General features: G+C 38.3%; 1 protein-coding gene across 7 annotated transcripts in view; it reads right to left on the bottom strand.

The window, feature by feature from the left end:
- The window catches only part of ptprc (protein tyrosine phosphatase receptor type C), a 136,148-nt gene that overhangs the window by 16,670 nt on the left and 97,765 nt on the right, over positions 1-21,713 (bottom strand). For all 7 annotated transcript variants that reach the window (XM_008115016.3, XM_008115015.3, XM_016995199.2 and 4 more), the window contains 14 exons: positions 19,321-19,470; positions 16,650-16,805; positions 16,264-16,457; positions 14,744-14,804; positions 14,179-14,287; positions 12,297-12,331; positions 11,255-11,364; positions 9,833-9,923; positions 9,605-9,681; positions 9,439-9,475; positions 8,636-8,733; positions 5,700-5,825; positions 4,333-4,490; positions 706-841 (listed from right to left, as the gene is read on the bottom strand). In XM_008115016.3, the coding sequence (XP_008113223.2) occupies positions 706-841; positions 4,333-4,490; positions 5,700-5,825; positions 8,636-8,733; positions 9,439-9,475; positions 9,605-9,681; positions 9,833-9,923; positions 11,255-11,364; positions 12,297-12,331; positions 14,179-14,287; positions 14,744-14,804; positions 16,264-16,457; positions 16,650-16,805; positions 19,321-19,470 (1,538 nt within the window). The remainder of the gene's footprint in view (positions 1-705; positions 842-4,332; positions 4,491-5,699; positions 5,826-8,635; positions 8,734-9,438; positions 9,476-9,604; positions 9,682-9,832; positions 9,924-11,254; positions 11,365-12,296; positions 12,332-14,178; positions 14,288-14,743; positions 14,805-16,263; positions 16,458-16,649; positions 16,806-19,320; positions 19,471-21,713) is intronic.

Here is a 21,713-nt window from a genome sequence, read left to right as displayed (position 1 = left end):
GATAGTACATAAAGAAGGCTCCATCATGTGTTGTTGGTATTCAATTCCCCTAAACCAGTGATGGCCAACCTATGACACGCATGTTGGCACTGACACGCCTAGCCATTTTTGCTGACACACTGCTGCCTGCAGATTGATTGGATGACTATGTCTTTTGTGGCCAAATTTGGTGTGATTTGGTCCAGTGGTTTTGTTGCTTACTCCATGGGAATTATGCACATTACATTTATATATTCTATTAATATTCTATTATTATTGTAGTATATTATCATATTATTACTATTATATTATTCATTATTCATGACTACATTGAAACTAGAATAGAGAGAAATCAGCGTGAAAACTGCAAGAGGTACCATAGATCGTTGTACATGGAAATAAGGGTAGTAAATAGTTTTTGATTTATTAAATACAGTTATATATTACAATTATACATTTTTGTTATTTAAACTATACATATTGCAAAATTATGGGTTTTTTTCTCTCAAAGTGACACACCACCCAAGTCATGCTAGGTTTTTTGGTGAATTTTGACACACCAAGCGCAAAAGCTTGCCCATCATTGCCCTAAACTAAAGTCAGCATGAGGAATGGTGGCATATCATGGAAGCTAAAGTCCGAATAAGTTGATAAAGGGCATCCATCCACTGCTCTAACATCTATAAATCATTCTGTATTTCAAGATTGTTCTATTTGGACACCTACCTCTACTTGAACCATGAGGCATCGCTGACGCCGTAGCTTTACAACGTAGCCATAAACATCTACTCTTCCTTCAGATTCCAGACCCTCCAGCATTGCATCAATTCCAATGTAGGTTCCTGTGCGCCCAACACCAGCACTGAGCACATGGTAATAAAGGGGAGATAACAACTGTCAAATTGCTGATGTTCACAAGAAATAAATAGAAAGCAGAGAAATTTACTATAAGGCTATTAAAGGAACTCAAGCAAAAAATTGATTTCAGGATTATCTCTGAGATGCATAACTTTAAGTGAGTGGTCAAGATAGCAAACTAGTTGAAGACTTTTTATTCCTTAACTCAATTAAAAATCAAATTTTAGATTGTGCTCAAGAAATCAGAAGATGTAGGAAAGTAGTTATAAAGGACCTAGGCAAGGCAAGGTAAAGGTAAAGGTTTCCCCTGACGTTAAGTCCAGTCATGTCTGACTCTGGGGGTTGGTGCTCATCTCCATTTCTAAGCCGAAGAGCCGTTGTCCGTGGACACCTCCAAGGTCATGTGGCCGGCATGACTGCATGGAGCGCCCTTACCTTCCCGCCGGAGCAGTACCTATTGATCTACTCACATTGGCATGTTTTCAAACTGCTAGGCTGGCAGAAGCTGGAGCTGACGGCAGGCGCTCACTCCGCTCTTGGGATTTGAACCTGGGACCTTTCGGTCTGCAAGTTCAGCAGCTCAGTGCTTTAACACACTTCACCACCGGCAATTGCAAAATTGTATCACTGAATACTAATATCAGGAACATGCATGCCACAGTATTTCAATTTCCTATGTATGGCTGTGAAAGCATGATAAAGAAGAAAGCTAACAGAAATATAATTAACTTATTTTAAATGTGGAGCTAGCAGAAAGTTCTATACATGTCCGGAACTGTCAACAAAGACAAAGAAATTATTTGGGGAAAAATCAAGCCAAAAGCTGAAAGAAACAAACCCAAACTATTATACTTTGGTAATGTCATGAGATGACATGAATCAGGTCTGAGGAATTAATGTGTGACAAAGTGAAAGGCATTAGAAAAAGACCTAAATCCTGATAAACAGGCCCAATTAAGGAAGCTGCAACCTTGAATCTGAAACTCTAGAGCAGGATTGTTGATGTTCAGGGTGACTTGGAAGTCTCTTATTCATAGAGTCACTATAAGTCAAAGCCAACTTGACAGCAATTAACAAAAAAAACCATATTGTTAATACTCATAACGCCATCACACACTTGGCATTTTGGGGGCAGCTTTCTATATGTGTGCCTAAGTAATAGTAATAATGCTCACAAACTGTTTAAAACATAAGTTTGAATGTTCTCTAGCTTAGATTTCCTGGTAGATTTATATCCAGTTTGCTCAGGCCAAAAAGAAAAAAAAAATCCAAGGCAATTATTGTCAGAGTTTTATATCATTTCTTAAGTGAAAATGGGTAAGTGATTGTAAGGATCATGACCAAACACTGTATGGCCAGCAGCAATCAAGCCACCTGTTAGAAATGGAGACTAATAGAGACTAAGTAAATTATGTTACTCAAGGTTGGTGCTTAAGATTGGAGGTTTGAGGTTGGAGAGAGTTTGGAGCTTGAATGCTGAGCTGGAGTTGCCGGAGCTGATTTGTCCAAGTTGGAGTTGCCAGAGGTGTATTGTTGCTGCAATGTCTAAAGAACAAGACTGTGGCATTTTGCTGAAGGTAAGGACTTTATTGTTTACTATTCATCATGTGGAAGCAGATGAAAGATCCAAGGACTCTGCTGTATTTGTAAATACCTTTATATAAATCTTTTCTTTGTTAAAGAGACAGTTTGTTTTGGGTATTCTCCTTAACCAGAGGGCAAAGCTTCCGAAGAAAGGGTTTGAAAATTTAGAACCCCAATTGACGGGAGCAACAATTATGTGGTGGTAGAATTGACTATATAATGCTGGAGTATAAGTGCGTATCTGCATATCTGCATTTTTGAATGTTCACCTGTGTAAGAAAAGCCCCTGTGTATACTAATCTAGCATAGCAGAAGGAAGGTTTTAGTACAGTGGCCAAAATCCTATTGGTGAGAGACAGATGTGTAAATTCCGTTAGACATGTGGTTGTACTTTTTTTTCCACGTCATTTTACATGAGCCTAAACCTTATGGTTAGTTTTAGCAAGAACACAACCATTTAATCAACTGGATTTACCTATGAGCTGACTCACCATTCAATAACTAATGCTATGAGTCTACTCTAGCCGGGACTAATGAACAAGATTTCAACCATAGAGTTTTATATCCTATTTTTTGATTGTCACTACTTGTCAATGCCTTCAATGTGTCATTTTATTCACAAAGATTGCAGAAACAGACACTGTACATTCTTCATGAACAATAAGCATGCAGAATGTACAATGTCTGTTTGTGCGAGATATAAAATTGGTTGCATAATATCAGTATTCAGCAGAAGGGAGATGAAACTACATTATCACTTTATACTACAAGGTGCTCTCAGCCAGGAATTTAGGATGGAAGTGGAGAAGGGATTGGTCTCAAATGAATCCAATGATTTTCTGATTGTAATGAGGAGAAATGAATGGGTCTGACTAATTGGACAGATTCCCTTTTCTTAGGGAGATGTACATTGCTGGCTCTGAAGGGACAGATTTGGCACGAATAATGGCTGATAGGGTTGTGGATTTGGGGTAAACCTTGACCCGTTTTGTGTCCAAGCTTTCAGTGGAGGTCCCAATTCAGTTTTTTGGAGCCTCCTGAAATCGGGAGGGATGATATCTGTTTTTGCTCTGGGGTGCCGAAAGATCCAGGTTCCCAGGCTCCCCTTTCCATCATTTTAGGCATTTAAGTTGTTCTACTCCAGAGGATAGGTGCTCAGCTGCAAGCAGGCATGCACACTTCCTCTTTCCAAGACATTTAAAGGAGGCAAGCAAGTTCTTAAAACTGTTTCTTACTCTAGAGGACACATGTGCACGCCAGCAGCCATACACACTTTCTATTCCAAGGCATTTAAAGGAGGCAAACAAGTTTTAAAGCTGTATCTTACAATAGAAGAAATGCACACATGCCAGCAGCCACACATTCTTTCAATTCCAAGACATCTAAAGAAGGCAAGCAAGTTATTAAAGCTGTTTCTGACTCTAGAGGAGACATGCACATGCCAGCAGCCACAAGCTCTTTCAATTCCAAAGAATTCAAAGGAGGCAAGCAAGTTATTAAAGCTGTTTCTTACTCTAGAGGAGGCACTCAGCTGCAGGCAGGTGCATGCGCATGCCAGTAGCAACACACTCTTCCAAAGCATTTTAAAGGGGCTTAAAGGAGGAAGGTAAGGTAAGGAAGAACAATGACCTCCTGGAAGAGGAGAGGTAACTGGTATAGTTTTCAGGGAATTAGGGGTTTTTTGTTTTGTTTTGTTTGAAAAGCAGGCAAGGATCAGCTCCCACTTGCTTTTGTGTCAAGCTGATTTTCATAGGGGGAGGGAAATGGTTCTACGCACAACTCTAATGGCTGATGATAGTTCTAGAGGTGGATATGTTTTATCCTTTTAAAATTTTATAGTATGTAATCTTACATGTGCAGACCAAAACTCAGTGTAAATTTAGCAAAGATTGTTGTACATTTAAATCTTACCTGCAATGAACCACGATTGGGCCACTGAAAAAGTTGCTTAATGCGTTAACTCTGCGGCGTAGCTTGAGAAGGAGATGGGCCTCATCAGGCACTCCATGGTCTGGCCAACTTGTGAACTGAATGTGGGTCACATCTCTTCCAGTTGTCTTTTCTCTTCTCTAGAAAGAGGAATGTTTATGTAAATATTCATTTCAATATCAAGACGGGTAGTAAAGAAGAAAAAATAATCTGAATTGACGGCATTTGGTCCAAACTGGAACAAAGCTGTTGTGGAATGCCTTCCACACTGAACTAACACTGTGACAAAAGCCTATCAGATGACTTCCTCCATTTATTCTGCATAAGGAGAGGGAAGATTTCTGGAATCTATTACGTTTTTTACATGAATTCTTTTACATAATCCCCAGCCCCGAGCAATTTGTTTTGAATACTAGACTAGAACTAAACAGAGTTCACCAAACACCATTACTGCAATGTTTCCTTATTTCAGCTTTATAATTTAGGATTGGAAGAGAGTTATTTTACTGCAACTTTGGTTAAACAATTGAGAGTCAGAAATCATTACTAATGTGTTATAAAGTATAAGGAGGTCCACTTCTGTTCACGTCATTCTACTTTTGTTGGTTTATTTTGAATGTAAGGATGAAACAGTAAGTGTTTTTACTGTTTGCAACTGTGTATACTGGATTTGTGTTCCAGCAACTTAACTGTTAACAGCAGGCCAGTTTGAGTGATAGCCTGCTGCAGCCAATAGGTTGTGACTTCTGGTCTGAAAGGACGTTCGTCATTCTACTGTGGAATGTGCTCTTATCAGTAGTGTCTGTGTGCTGCACTGAACGGCAAGCAGAAAGCATGTCTGCAATGAGCAATGGACTTTGTATCTTGTAAATGTCTTGTATATATATATATGGAATAAAGACTAAGAAACCTCTGCATTCAGCTGATTTGTGACTGAGGTGTCATTTGTCGGTACTGCTTCTCCAGACGGGCAAGCAGTCTGACCAAAGATGAATTGGTGAGAGTCAAAGGATCACCAATAAATCAGGGTGCTGCAGAGCTGATGTTTTTTAAACCCACCCTGACAACTTTCTGTACCTTCTTCCATACTTCATCTATTCCTTCAAAGCAAATACTGTATTTCAGTAGAATAGTATACAATAGATGTCATAATGCATAGACTGAAAGAATAGAATATGAATGAGAAATATCCTTGCACCTATAATGTGTTGGTTCATTTTCCTCTGCAACCAATGAACATACTAGGTGATGCTTGGCAAGTTTCAACTGTATAGATAACAACATTTTCTGGAGTCATAAGGATTACTTCCAGGTGTACATAAGGCTTCCCAAGTGTTATTTTTACTCACATTTGTGATATGGAGCTTCTGAATGTTGTAATCGGGACATATTTTGCAATCATTTATCTTCACAAGGATATCTCCATAAGTTGCACTCTCCTCCTCCATGGATGGCCAGTATTTGGCACACTTGATCTATAGAAATATAAAGCCATCTAATGTCAAGAACCATAACAGAAACATAATCTTTGTTTTCCTTTTTAGTTCTTCTTGTTAAGACAGGGTAGAATTTCATAATGAAATTAATGCAACAGAACTGTACTTTTTCTTGTGTTTATAGAATACACACACAACATACACTCACATTCCAAAACTCCAGAGTGAAGAAACTATATACACAAAATTCTGTGAATATGAACATATGAAAAATTAAAACTTTGAAGGTCTAGGATACAATCCAAAGTCCTGTAAATATCTAATTATTTGGTGCTCAGCTACAAAAAAAAATCTGCAATATCTTTAATCAGTCATAATCAATCGAAGTTTATTTCAGAGATGTGTGATAGGGAATGAGATAGAGACAGGCTTCTTCATGTTCCAGCAATCTGCCTAGACTTGTTAGTTACTCTTATTTTCTCATTGTTGTGGGACAATTGGCCCCAGCAGATAGGAGAACTAGGTTATGATTAGGTGAAGTAAAACACATAGAAATGTTTTGTTGCTGCAGTAAAGTTAAAGTGGAGTGCAGAGCCATTATGACATGGCCACAGTTCCAACTGGGAAAATAAGATTAAAGTGATGGAGGAAAAATAAACATAAAATAAAGGCTGGGTTATAAAGAGCTCAGCTTCTTAAACTGTGGATCGTGACCCCATTTGTGGTTCCCTGAAAAAATTGAGAGTTGTGAAAAAAATATATAATTTTCCACTTAGTGGCCGCTTTAGACGTTTACACGAATCTGTTAACAACTATAGCAAATGTTTCAGCTGTCATGTAAGACTGCAAACAAAGCATGGCAAGATAGCATGAAAAATGCTGAAGATGCTCTATTTCCTTCAGTATCAAATATTTATCCAAAATAATTCTTTATGTAAAAATATCAAACACATCCATCTCATTGGTATGCAAATTTTCTTTCATTTTTAATAAATGGTAAAATTATATGTTTTACCAGGGAATTGCTTTTAATTTTTAAAATGTATTTTGTCAACAATAGATGTTGGATTTGCATATCTGTTTTATATATGGCCTCTCGTTCCCTGTAAATGCTTAGTCTGCATCCCAAACTGAAAGAAAGGCTAAGGCAATGTAACTATATTTGTCTTACCTCCCATTCATCCCTTTGACTATATTCTTTCCTATGATGGCTTCCCTCTTTTGTTTTCTCACCTTTGGAAACACGTGGCTTCTATAGAGGAGTTGGTTTAGGTTTTTTAACTAAGACACCCACTAGATTGACCATTTAATGCAATTTGAAGCTAGTTTCCAACTGTGATGACCTCCTACAAAAGCACATCTTCATGTGCATCATGTGTAATCACCATCTGGGCCTCAAACTGGTTCCAGAATTTCCTGTGTAAACATCCGCACAACAAAACCACTTTCTTCAATACTGGTTTGAAACTACATCAAATGGTCAGTGTAGATGGGACCTATGTCACTCTCTAAAGAACCATTGTTGAAGGTGGTATTCTTGGTGTATTTTGGTGTATGTGTAAAATGTTGAATCAAGTGTTTTGTTGTTGGAGTTTTGCAACTGTGTATGCTTTCCAGCAGCACATGGGTTAATGGCAGGCCGGCTTGAATGATAGCCTGCCTTGCCAATAGGTCAAGTCTTCCGGTCTCAGAAGTACAGACAGGACATTCGTTATTCAGCTATGGAATGTGGGAGCTGCATGCAGAAGAGCTTCGCAGACGATCGGCAAAGAGAGAGGGCATGCTTTGCCTTTGTTAGGGAAGTATGGGTCTTATGAGCGATGGACTTTGTAGTTGTATGTAGTTTGTATATAATAAAGCCTTAGAACTGCTGTGATCAGCTGAATTACGACTGTGGTGTCGTTTGTCAGTGCTGCTTGTAGCCAATTGCTTAAGCGGTCTGACAGAAGATGGCTTGGTGAGAGGCCTGACTCACCAATAAATCAGGGTGGTTCAGAGCTAATTAACCCCCTGACAGGTATATCCATCAATTATTTTATAAAATAACAGCAGCAATCCCAATAACATTTCAGAAGAATTTTGTTTCTTCTGGTTAGAGCTACTCTCTCCATTGGTTACCTATTTCAGAGAATGAACAAGAATGCTTTCTTTATTCCACTGCCTTCTTCATGCCTGATGGAGTACAGATGGTTTTAATGAACCCGAAGGTCCAACTTATCCACTATGGATAGTCAGATGTCCCTGTAAGTCCCACAAGCAGAGGACAATGGCAAGGGCAAGGAGCTTACTTGAGGCTTCAGGAAATTGTATATTAAATGCTCTGTGTTGGAACCTAAGTTGCATCTGCACCATAGAATTAAAGAAGTTTGGCACTAATTTAATCACCATGATTCAATACTATAGAGCCATGGGTGTTGTAGTACCAGCACTCTTTGGCAAAGCAGGCTAAGGAATTTGTAAAATTACAACTTTCATAATCCCAGAGCTTTGAGCCATGGCAGTTAAATTGGTGTCAAACTGCCTTATTTCCATGGTGTAGATCCATCACTAGGCAGACAAAATGTCAAGAAGGTAGAAGTAAATATATATATGAGAAAGGGCACCAAAAGAATTCATTACTGGCCAAGGAATTAGACTTTTTATAATTCAAAGAAATAACACAGAAGCAAAAAAACTCACAATTACATCAACAAAAAATAGTATTTTTATATGATGTACCACAACATCATCAGATGCCCTTGCAAAATGTCTCAGTTATTGTGGTGGCAAAAGGAATGCATGAAATAAACTACACAATGGTAAATATTTTACAATAACTGCAAGAATATAATGTATATTATTTGTCTTACCCTGTTTCCTTCCTCGCAGCGAGTCACCATAACAACAATGGTTGCCTTTTGCTCCCAAATCATTCTCCAGAAATCATCTGTTGTCTCATCCTTGGGTCCTGGTAAAGAGATTATTTTAAACACTTAAAATGAATGCAAGACCAGCATTTTCAACTGCCATGAATTCTAATAGAGAATTCTTTTCTTTAGTATATCCCTGGAATTCTGGTATCCAGCAAGAAGAAACAGATAGTGATTCATCTGAAATGCACAGGCCTAGTATCTAGTAGTATTTATATAATACATACAGATATACATGTGGACAAAAAACGCTTTCAAGGTCATAATTGAGATTTTTTTTTCAATTTTGGTTTCTTATTGTTTTAGTTGTAATCCACCCATCACAAAGGAACTAAAAATAGTGACCATCATAATGGGTAACTTAATGCTTTGATTTAGCAAAAATAAAGTAGCAGTGAGTTAATTTTTAGAATGAATAACAATAAAAAAAACCTTTAAAAATTTTCAGACTTCAAAAAAATGTATACACGTGGAGACCATGTTAGAAATCAGGAATGTACTGTAAAGTGCCTATATTATTCAATAATGTATTCAATAAAATTATATTGAATATAATATATCAGGAATGGACTGTAAAGTGCCTATATTTTATACCATCAGTTTGTTATCATTATAAATTGTTTATTTCCCTAGAAAAATCAAAACCATACAAGGTGGAAAAGGGACAGATATATTTATTTTATTTTCCCAAAAGAAAAAAGAAAAGATAACAAAAAAGGGTGAAGAAAAGAAAAATAGCAAACCTTGTGCAGCAATGTACTTCCTTGGTTCTTTGAAACCCTATGATAGAAAGTCATATATTATTATACCGTAAGTGCTAACAGATACCAGTTTTTATATATCTGCAAGAATGAGAAGATAATGAATAATATTTCAACTTTTAAATGCTTCTTGGTGAAAATGACTCACATCAATATGGCTTGCATTTATGTAGTCAGATCCTGGGTCACTGGGTATTGCTGAAAGCTCCACACGGTTGTAGTCATCTATAGGTATTTGGGGGGGAAAGACAAGTTTCTTCAAATGGTGCAGTTTAATATAATTCCAGAGAGAAGTCAGAGTGATATAATTTCAGAGAGAAGTGAGAGTGCTTAAGAAAAAATATCATGAAAAACCAAGTATAATACAAGTACTTACAAGGGAGGATATCAACGTAACGATTTTTGTTCTGGTTGTAAGATTTACGTGCATCTTTTATTGTAAATTTGCTGAAGACTCTGGGAATACTCTGCAAAAGGTAAAACCAAATGAAGTAAAACTTTTAGGTCTATAAAAGTGTAAGATAGTTTGACATAATATTTTCTAACCTGAATACAGTCTTACATATTCCGGCTTCAAGATTTTTTTAAAAAAGTATTTTAAAAACAACAACATTTGCATTGAGAAGTATTTTCTGACCTCAATGTGAATTTTAACACATTGCATGATTTTAAAATAACCTACATCCACAGCCAGAAAAAGATACAGGTCTGGTTAGTTTAAGAATAAACTATACTATAGATATCTATATATATAAAAGGGTAATGGAATCATGGCACCGGACAAAACAACTAAACTAAATGCCCCACAACCTCAAAAATTGACAGCACAACCTCTCATCTATGCCTCTACATTCATACAACAAAAAGAAAAGAAAAATAAAGTCCTAGCCACAGCAACGCATGGCCGAGCACAGCTAGTACATTTATATATATATAAAAGATTTATCATGTGTAGATCCTACATGAATGACACACAATTATAATAAATATTTACATGTATAATAATAATAAATAATAATAATGAAAACTTTATTTATATTCTGCCCTATCTCCCTGAAGGGACTCAGAGCAGATCCCAGTCACAAAAAGGCAAACATTCAATGCCTGAAAGCAACCAATACATGCATAATAGCACAATTAATAACTCCACATAAAAAATATAACCTATCAAATAAATAATACTTTCTTAAATGTCATAGAGTGATGTAGGGGGAGTCATAGCATGATGAGTCAAAGCGTAGTATTTTCAAACTATAAGAATCATAATCAGGTGTGATGATTATTAATAATCAGGTATGCATCCAGTCCTAAAAAATATGGGATGTATACTGATATAAACTGATTATATCCTAATGTGATAAGGTCCTTAGCCTTGGAGGAACGCAATAACAAACCTCATCTGAACAAATTTTCCATAGGAATGGCTTAGGGTTGCCACAAGTTGAAAAATACCTGAAAGCACAGAGCAACAGCAACAAGAACAAAGGAAAGCTACCACTAAGATAAATAAAAGGAGGTCTAATGATATGGGTTAGATCCAGAGCCAGCTGCATGGGAACAGAGTAGATCTGCACACAATGAAGTTGTATTTGTAGGAAAATGTCTACTCTGGTCAGATTCACACTGTTTGAAAGTGGACCTCAAGAATCCCCCCCAAAATTCCTGCTCTTCAACTCTTGCAATAGCGGCTAAGGTTGGCTGCTTCCTAGGCCACACCAAGGAAAAGCCAAGTACAAATATCAAAAATTTTGACATTCAATTGATTTATTGGTTTATTTATTTTAAATAGTGCACCAACCTGAAATTCTTCCAGGAAAAGTCTTCCTTCATCTGCTATATTTCTCTTATATGTTTCCCACAACAATTCTGCAGGAATTGGTTCTATGCTCATCAGCTGCCTTTCATCATCTTTTTTAAAAGACGGGGACAAAATTGCTTTTATTGTGAATAATGTCCAGAGATATAAATATTAAAATGCATGTTAAGTTGCCTGTTGCTTAGTTATAGAGAAAAATGTGCAGATTTTGCTCCTTGAACACAATTATAATAACACTTTCTCACAACACATACATTTAAAACCTTCCAGGTGACTCCACAATGATCAAAGTAATTTTTCTTCCAGACCCCTCACAGATCAGAACTTTACCATGGCTATCCAAAGACTTGTTTCTATCTGCTGTCTCTCTCAAAATGAGGGCGGGGAATTACATCACTTCCTGTTGCCATTCCTGGTGCCTTATGTTTTTGAAGGATGAGCCTAAATACCCTAAAGGCACCAAATCCTGTCTGATCTTGGAAGCTCAGCCTTGGTTAGTACTTAGGAAGGAGACCATCAATGAATACTAGGAAGGAACTGGAAAAACCACGTCTGAGTATTCCTTGCCTTAGAAAACTTGTGTGTATATGTTTCTTCAGGCAATTTGAATACACACATACTATACTGGGACACTATCCATCTTATTATCAGAATTAATGTGTTTGAGTGGGGTGGAGAGATAGTTGACTATGAAATGAAGATTGACATCCTTGATCTGAATTGATGGCAGGTCCAGATAATTCCCTGTTCTTGTCATGATGGGGAAAATTTCCACCCTTACAGACCCAAGGAAATTGGATTGAAATTAGGTTTCAAGGTGGCATTTATACAGAGGTCTGGGCAAAAATATCCACATCATGCCTACACTTACAAAATAAATATAGCAAAGTTTAAAAAGAGAGACTAGATAGCCAACATTCTAGGATACTTAAGTAGTGAATTCCTGAAAATCAGAGGGTTAAATTAGTTAGCACTTGAGGTCCTTTCTAGCTGTATAATCGCCTATTTACTGCATGATATTTACCTCTGGGAACAAGCACCACTGCTTCATCTGAATTTCTGTAAGAAGCAAAAACACTTATGAATGAAAAGTAATATGCTGTGATATCAACATTTTCTGAAACCAAAAGTTAGGTTTGAATCATTGTGTTTGGGAACATATATCCTAATAGCAAATTCATGCATTGTGCTGGGATACTTCTGTAGATGAAATGAGTCTACTGAGAAATGATCGGGAAGTATCAGCCAGACCTTGGAAAAATTACATTTGGGAAACTACACTTTTCATTTGTATTTAGCTCAAATGGCTATTGACTGGCCAGATGGGGCAATCTGGGAGATGTAATCCCAATCAAAAGGATATTCCAATGTTAGTATGCTCTGAAGAACCAAAAGGTTTGCAGAAATGGACATACTCAGTATCCACAGAATGCTTTTGGTGACATAAAAATGGCGAGGAGAAAGAAATGATATTATTTATTAACTATTTTGATACTAATCCCACATTTAGAAGTTTAATAAATGCTGCTTTTCTACAGTTTGGTTCTACGTCATTCCAGCAACAGTAAAGAGGAGGGTGGTGGACCAAATAGCATAACATACCACCATTGCACAATTCCTACAGAGAAAATTGTTCATCTATGTCAGTGGTTCCCAAACTTATTTGGCCTGCTGCCCCTTTCCAGAAAAAATATGACTCAGCGCACCCTGGAAAGGGGGGCGTGGCTTAGAGGGGTGGGCGTGGCTCCTGCTCAAGAGGGCGGGGCTGAGCCTCTCCCCTAGTCCAAGATGCAGGGCTGGGAGGGGGAGGGGGAGGTGGGTGGGGCCACAAATGGGCGGCCAGGCCTGGGATGGGCAGAGTTATGAGCTCTGAGGCAGGGCTGAGCTTCTATCCCTGACCTGCAGCGCCTGCCAGGACACAGGGGGCGGGGCTAGAGGAGGGGGCTTGGGCTTTTCCCGATTGCCTGGTGGGGCTGAACCTCTCTACCCCGCCCCCGTGTTCTAACAAGTGTGTCAGGGGAGGTATATAGAGGCTCAGCCCTGTCTCACGCCCTTTGGAAGAGTCCCTGCCCCCAGCCCAGCCCCGCCCTGCCCTATAGTCCTAAAAGGCCTTAGTGGCTCAGTTCTGTCTCAGGCTCTTGGAAGGAGGCCCTGCCCCCTTCCCTAGTTCTGCTCTCTGTGTCCCAACAAGCGCCTCAGGAGAGTATAGAAGATTCTCAGCCCTGTCTTGGGCTCCTGGGAAGGAGCCATGCCCACTCCTCTAGCTCCGCCCCCTGTGTGTCCTAACAGGTGCCTCAGGTGCTCAGCCCTGTCTCCGACACTTGGGAAGACGCTCTGCCCCTCCTCTGTCCCCGCCCCCATGTCCTAATAGGTGTCATCACCGCCCCCCTGGATCGCTCCAGTGCCCACCGGGGGCCGGTAGCGCCCACTTTGGGAATCATTGATCTATGTAGTCATGCTCATATGGTTCTCTAAGGAGCTATCCAGGGTTCTGAACTCACGGAGAGTTCTTTAAATAGTTGGCTTCATGGAGAGCTCCTTTAATGTTCAGACCAAAACTCAGGGCAATGTGTGCTTTTTCTTTATTTAAAAATGAGAGTACTAGGGAATTTTTTTTTGAAAAAATTCCCCAGTTAGAACGGTCAAACTCTGAAAATGAAAACCCCTGAAAAATAGTGAGTTGTAGACTGCAACTATGCTTTTCAAATGCAGACCTGTGACTAGTTCGATATGAAAGCTATTGGCTTTCTCTGCATTGGAATAGTCAATGACAGTAACATGGAGAACAAAGCCCCATCCCACTTCATCAGCGAGAAAGATGGTTCTCATCCTTCACCTGGAAGGAAAGGTTACAGCCTTCTCATCTTTATTGCACAGACCTGGTCAAGGAAAACAAATATTTTTACCTGGATTTTTGTCTGTTAAGGGTGTAGATCCTGTACAGAACAATGAGTAAAGCCAAAGATGTCACAATAATGAGGAATGCCAAAAATCCAATCAGGGCTTTAGCATTATCTGTTTAAGGAAGGAAAACAAAGGATAAAGCCAAACAGCTACACTGCAGAGCTTTAGAAATATCAAACAATTTACAGATATACGGCGTTCCCTCACTTATTGCAGGGGTTATGTTCCCAGACCACCTGCAATACGTGAAAATCTGCGAAGTAGGGGCGATATATTTATTTTAATATTTACACATTATATTAGTAGTTAGGTGACCTTTCTCCCCTTCGTAAGCCTTCTTCCTGCTCTTCTTCTTGGCGGCCACCTCTCCGGCGCCTGCCAGTTTCACTTTTGCATATGCGTCTCCCTCTTTTCAGCATCAAAGGGAAACTGGCACCTTTTACACATGTGCCACCGCTTAGAAAAAACTGTGAAGCAGTGAGGGAGCAAAAAGCAAACCGCAAAGTAGAGTAACAAGTAAATTAAGCGATCTAAGAATTAAAAGGAATGATTTAAAACTGGACGTACACTTGGTGTTCACTGTTTCCGATGAAGCATCAGAAGAATAATCTCCATTGGAAAAGGTAACCTTAAATACAAAAACAATAAACAAGGGTTATTTTAAACTGAAAGATGTATTATTAAAGAAAAAAATATTCTAGAGATCTTCCAGGTGTTTTCTATCTAAATAAAACATGGACCTTTTTTAAATGCTGAGGTCCTAAACTCATATTCCCTTTCCTATTTTATCAGGGACTTTGTAATGTGAGACATGTTTATAAAAAATCAAGAGTTCAAACTATTTAGAGCAGTGGTTCTCAACCTGGGGTCCCCAGATGTTTTTGGCCTACAACTCCCAGAAATCCCAGCCAGTTTACTAGCTGTTAGGATTTCTGGGAACTGAAGGCCAAAAACATCTGGGGACCCCAGGTTGAGAACCACTGGTTTAAGGGGAAAATCAAAAAAATTACCACCTCCTTGTTTTGTTATTCATTTTAAAGGAGTAGGTCATGAAATGAAGACCTAAGAAGACGATAGATATGGAACCAGTAGCATTACATATTACGTTTTGAAGCAATATCACTAAAATTTAAACTGGGTATGACCCTCGGCCACAAAGAACCTCACAGTTACAAAAAAAAAAGAAAAAAAAAGAGTATTCCAATGAGCAAGGATAGTGTGTGACCAAGGAGTAACATCCCAAAACATTCAAATTAAGAGTTACCATTAAGCGGTGGGTAGCTACCTCAAAAATGTAATGTAAGCTCTCAATTTTAATGTAATTTTTAATTTAAATGGATTTTTAAATGTGATATAAATTATTTTGATGTATATGTTCATGTTGTAAGCCGCCCTGAGTCCCCTGAGGGGTGAGAAGGGTTGGGCAGACATGATGTAATAAATAAATAAATAAAAAGCTTGAATTGTTTACACATACATCTCTACATCTCAGAAAATACACATGGCCCATGGGTGTTTGAGTATAGTTGAAAAATAGGCCAGGTGCAAAAGTACACATGAGCTTCAGTTCATATGGTCACATCCAAAATCAAGGCAAATGTTTGCCCAGGACCATATAATTTTTAGATATTGCACCTCTACCCACCCTTGATCTACCCTTCCTTAAGTATCAGTTGAGATATCTTACAAGTCTTTCAGATTCTTTAAAGACATCTGTTCTTGCAAGCCATGCAAGATCAGCTCTGGTCAGTATTTGGATGTGGGGCCAGATGTTATCAGTTATATTTCAGAAGTGGCAAAGCTATCTCTCTGAATATTCCTCACTTAAGATAACTCCATTAAACTCATGGGATCACCACCAATTAACAGGCCTCTTGATACCACATAATAAACACACATGCACATATTAAAGAGAAATTAACATTCCTTACTTTCCCCACCTTATTTCAACATATAGCTCTGGTGTGACATCATTTATTTCAATATATGTAGGATAACTTCTTTGACATTTCTATTCTGTTTTCCCCCCTTTCCGACCTCCCCCTTCAATCAACAAGCAAATCCCAATATCCAAGAATGCAACCTACTGTGAAAGTATATGATGTCAAATGATTAAGATTTTTTATAAGAAATTCACATGAGTCGCTAATTTCATGGCTATTCCCCCAGGACAAGTTAAACTTTTTCTTAGGACCATTTAAGTCCACTGGATCTGAGCAGGTTATTTTTACAGCATTGTCTTCTACCAAGATGACTTTAAGATTATTCACACATGACGGTTCTGTGAAAAAGAAAAAAAGAAAACAACAATAGGAGTTCCTGTTATACTGCGCCCTTCTCCTATTTTTTGAAATGACAGATCCTAAATGTTTATACAAGAACTCAGCTCTGTAGAAAATGTGTGATAGTGGCTGAAAACAGCCCTGCTCTTCCTGTACTTATACTCCTCAATAATGCAGTATGTATAACTTACTTGATGAAGAAGTCTTAATCGTTTTAGTAGATTTTTCCCCCTCGAATCTTGGGTTTTTGTTCCTTGAATTTTTGTATGCCCATATTTGGACGTTGTAATTTGTGAAGGGTTTCAGGCCAGTCAAGTTACAATAGGTTTCTGAAGCTTTTAATTCAACTAGAAGTTTAAATATATATACATTAGGAGCTTGAATCAAAACAAATTAATTCAAATAATTACATTCTCAATATTTGAAAACACCAGTATCTAAGAAAAAAGGGCAGTAGCACCAAAGAGAATATGAAGAAGGCCTCTTCTATACTATCATATAAAATCCATATTATCTGCTTTGAACGGGATTATATAACACAAACACAAGGTGGTCTATGCACAAAGAAAATATGTCCAAATAGCATATAGTATTATTAAAGTTCCCTGTATAAAGCTCAATTTGGCAGTACCAGACAAAATAAAAAGGAGCAACAGCTCTAACACAAAAGTTATCCAAGTCTGATATTGGTTCCAATGTATAATGTGGATTATCTGCTTTGATAATCTAGATTATATGGCAGCATAGAAGAGGCCAAAGCTTATCTGAATAGAAGCTACTTCAGTTATCTGCTGTCCATTTGATGTTGACCAAAAGACTTCAGTCTAGGACACAAGATATTTTCACAATTTTCTGTGAACTAGAACTAAGGGTCTTCTTCCACACAGGCTTATTGCATACTTCCCACTAAAAATTCCACAGTACAAATCCCATCAGAACAAGCCATGTTCAGGGCCATAGTCAGATTTTTTTTTTTTGGGGGGGGGGGAGGGTTGAACCATTTTTAGTGAATCATGAAGAGTAGTTCCATAACGCAAAATAATTTAGAAAACAGGCTCCATCGATAAACTTCAGTGGACACTCAAAACAGATAAACTTCCTTGGACACTCATGGGGATTTGGTTAATCAGTTAAAATTCATAGGTAAACCAGGTTTTTTTAAAAAACCTGAAAATTTTCAAGGGAGAGATTGAACCCCTAAACCCTCCGCTCCCATTCTGCAGAGCAATTTGCGAACATTTCATTGAAAATTAGTTGCAGTTGTTTCTTGAAAATCTCATTAATAAGTGGGGATGCTTCCCAATCCTATAAGTACAGAGAGATCATATTCTTTCTCAAATGCAAACTAGAAGATCATACCCACCCAACGACCCCAAAATTTAACACAGAAAATTCCAAGAAATGTCTGTGAGATACTTTGGAAATAGCCTTTTCCAAGCTTCTTCCACTTCCTCAGAATATGTGTTACTACTTGCTTTCATTTTGTCTTATAAATCAATGCTATTCAAAAGGGTAATCTGTCAACCATTGTTAGTCCAGAAACCATTGCCTGTTGATTCTTAGCAAGATACAAGGAAAGAAAGGAACAATGGTTTATTTATTTATTTACAGCATTTATATTCCGCCCTTCTCACCCCAAAGGGGACTCAGGGCGGATCACATTACACATATAGGCAAACATTCAATGCCTTTTAACATAAACAAAGACAAGACAAACATAGGCTCTGAGCGGGCCTCGAACTCATGACCTCCTGGTCAGAGTGATTCATTGCAGCTGGTTGCAGCTGGCTTGCTCTCCAGCCTGCACCACAGCCCGGGTTCCAAATTTGGTACTAGTCTCAGGCATAGAAAGGGCAGTGGGGAAAGTTTTTGCTATTCTTCCTTATTACTTCGCTTGAGAGGCATATCCAAAGTTTCCCTAAACCTGAGACTGTGAATTTAACTCATAGTTAGAAAGCCTGTTAATCTGACCAGAAGCCACAGCAGTCCTTCTTCTTGCCTTTTTATGGTGTTTTGCTTTACCCTTGGTATCAGATTCCACTATGCTAAGTTTAAAGTTGTCTCCAGCAAATCTCACTAGATTTAGACAATGATACTGTACAGACATTGAGTCTAGTTGAGTCCAACTCTGCGGGTTGGTATTCATCTCCTTTTCTAAGCTGAAGAGCCAGCGTTGTCCATAGACATCTCCTAGGTCATGTGGCCGGCATGACTGCATGGAGCACCATTACCTTCCCACCTAAGTGGTACCTATTGATCTACTCACATTTGCATTTTTTTCAAAATGCTAGATTGGCAGAAGTTGGGGCTAACAACGGGAACTCACCCCATCCTGCAGATTTGAACTGCCGACCTTTTGGTCAGCAAGTTCTGCAGGTTAGCGGTTTAACCCACTGCGCCACCGAGGCTCCTGAGGTAGGTCTCCTTTATTATTGTTCCAATCCACATACTCTTATATTTCCCCTAGTAATCTGACACTTCATCTCCTTCCTTAAATAATACAGTATCTAGTGCCCAGAAAGACCAGTATCATGGGCACCTATTGTTCACCCTCCTGCCTACTCACATGCCACCTGGGTAATGGGTTGCCATTTAGTTTGCCATCTAGTTTGCAAGAAGATAGATTTACATAAATATTCTGAAACAAGATCTCCAGTTTATTCTGATTTTTTTTCTCGCATTAATAGAAGGCGCATAGCAGCGACAGCAACAACAACAACAACTACTACTACTACTTTAGATAGTCTGGTACTCTTTGCTCCTGGGACTCTTTGCTTCTGTAAAGTTATTTCCAAGGTTTAAAAACTAACTCCTCAAAAATGTTTGTGGTAGAGTAGAATATTGTATTTGCAAAGTACGTACCAGCAGGCTCACAGGAAAGAGAATCCGCATGACATTTTTGGACCATGTAACCATCAACTGGTTTATTGCTTTCATTTGTTAGCTTCTCCCAATAAATTAATATATTATGTGCAGTTTCGTTTATACTAATGATTTTAGGCTTATCTGGCTCTGATAAAGGGAATAAGCAGAAAAATATATATTTAAAATACACAAAAACCTTAGCTATTGAAATAAAAATCACATTTTAACAAAAAAAATTATAGCACACGAACCACATTGTACATTACCCTCCAGATAGTTTATAAAATGTTGTCAAGGCAGATTACATAATAAAATACAATCTAACAAATAGCCCTTGTGATATAATGGTTAAATGGAATAAACAAAGTATAAAGTTGAGATTTCAAATGAGAATAGTGTGTTCAATATAAGAACAGGCGTCAAAAGTACTTCTTGACAATGTAAATAACAGCTTCAAAGGAGTTACGTTTTTATGATTATAGCAACAGGAGAAGAAGGAATAAAACTTCACAGTTTGCTTCTTCTGATAATTATTACCCACCCTGCCAGCAAGGTGTTACTTTTGTAAAAGTACATGTTGAATGCAACCATGTTTCTAGGGCAGCTACCTTATGCACACTTCCTCAAGGATAAGTTCCATTGCATTTAAGGACACTTATAGAAATGTATAGGATAAATTAACGTATTCCCCAATTTAGCCCAGAGTTTACAAAGGTTTTTCCGTTTACTTAAGTATAAGAGGATATCCAAAGAACCACTTGTATAGTGCATAGCATCTAAGTCAGATCAGTGTGAGAAATAATTATTTGTAGACACAAAGCAACCAGTCAAAAGAAAGATTTTGATTTGATTGAAATTGTTCCTTTTTAGACAATAAATCTGTAGCACCTGTTCGATCCCATGTCAGTTAAATCCATGCTTGCTTCTAGTATCAACTTGGAATATGCTTTTCAAAGTGCTGAACCTATTTGAGAGTATTGTGACCAGCAACTTGAATAACTCTTTGTATATTCTTACTAAAACCCAGACCAACTTCACCACTCTATTTCAACATCTAATGTTCACAGTCACAATGTTTTTTCAGTGCCTGAAATACTAACCAAAGTGTTTTATTCAAGGTGTAACATGAGATAAAAGGTAAAGGTTTTCCCCTGACATTAAGTCCAGTTATGTCTGACTCTGGGGGTTGGTACTCATCTCCATTTCTAAGCCGAAGAGCCGGCATTGTTCGTAGACACCTCCAAGGTCATGTGGCTGGCATGACTGCATGGAGCACCGTTACCTTCCCGCCAAAGCGGTACCTATTGATCTACTCACATTGGCATGTTTTCGAACTGCTAGGTTGGCAGGAGCTGGAGCTAACAGCGGCCGCTCACGCCGCTCCCGAGGATTGAACCTGGGACCTTTCGGTCTCCAGCTCAGTGCTTTAACGCATTTTGCCACCGGGGCTCCTGTAATATGAGATAGATCTTCTTTATTATTTCCTCTAGTAATCTGACACTTCATCTCTTCCTTAAATAATATATAGTGCCCAGAAAGGCTAGTATTATGGGTCAATATTTTTGGGCACCTATTGTTTACCCTCCATGCCACCAGGGTAATGGATTGCCATCTAGTTTGCCTTTCAGAGAATCATAGAAAAATAGAGTTGGAAGAAACCACATGGGCCATCTAGTTCATTTCTGCCATGCAGAAAAAGCACAATCAAAGTATCCCTGACAGGTGGCCATCCAACCTCTGTTTAAAAGCTTCCAAGGAAGGAGCTTCCATCACACTCCAAGGCAGAGAGTTCCATTGCTGAACAGCTCTTATAGACAGAAAGTTCTTCCTAATGTTCAAGTGGAATCTCCTTTCCTGTAATCTAAACCCATTGCTCCAAGTTCTAGTTTCAAGGGCAGCAGAAAACAAGCCTCTTCTTTATGGCATCCTTTCACATATTTATATATGGCTGTCATGTGTCCTCTCAAACTTCTCTTCTGCAGGCTAAACATATCCAGTTCTTTAAGAGGCTCCTCATAGGGATTCATAACCTCCATACCTTTGATCGTTTTAGTTGCCCTCCTCTGGACACCTTCCAGATCTTTTAAACTGCGGCGCCCAGAACTGAACACAGTTTTCCAAGTGAGGTCTAACCAAAGCAGAATAATACCATGTCTTCCCTTGATCTAGACCAGGGGTCCCCAAACTTTTTAAACAGCGGGCCAGTTCATGATCCTTCGGACCATTGGAGGGCCGGACTATAATTTACCGCTGAGCAATAATAATAATAATAATAATTAATAATACTAATAATAATACTAATAATAATAATAATAATAACAATAATAATAATAATAACAATAATAATAATAATAATAATAATAATAATAATAATAATAATATAAAAGAGG

The sequence above is a fragment of the Anolis carolinensis genome, chromosome 4, assembly GCF_035594765.1.
Source record: "Anolis carolinensis isolate JA03-04 chromosome 4, rAnoCar3.1.pri, whole genome shotgun sequence".
NCBI classification, from domain to species: Eukaryota; Metazoa; Chordata; class Lepidosauria; order Squamata; family Dactyloidae; genus Anolis; species Anolis carolinensis.
The sequence above is the reverse complement of the archived record's forward strand: the minus strand, read 5'-3'. Positions and strand labels throughout refer to the sequence as shown.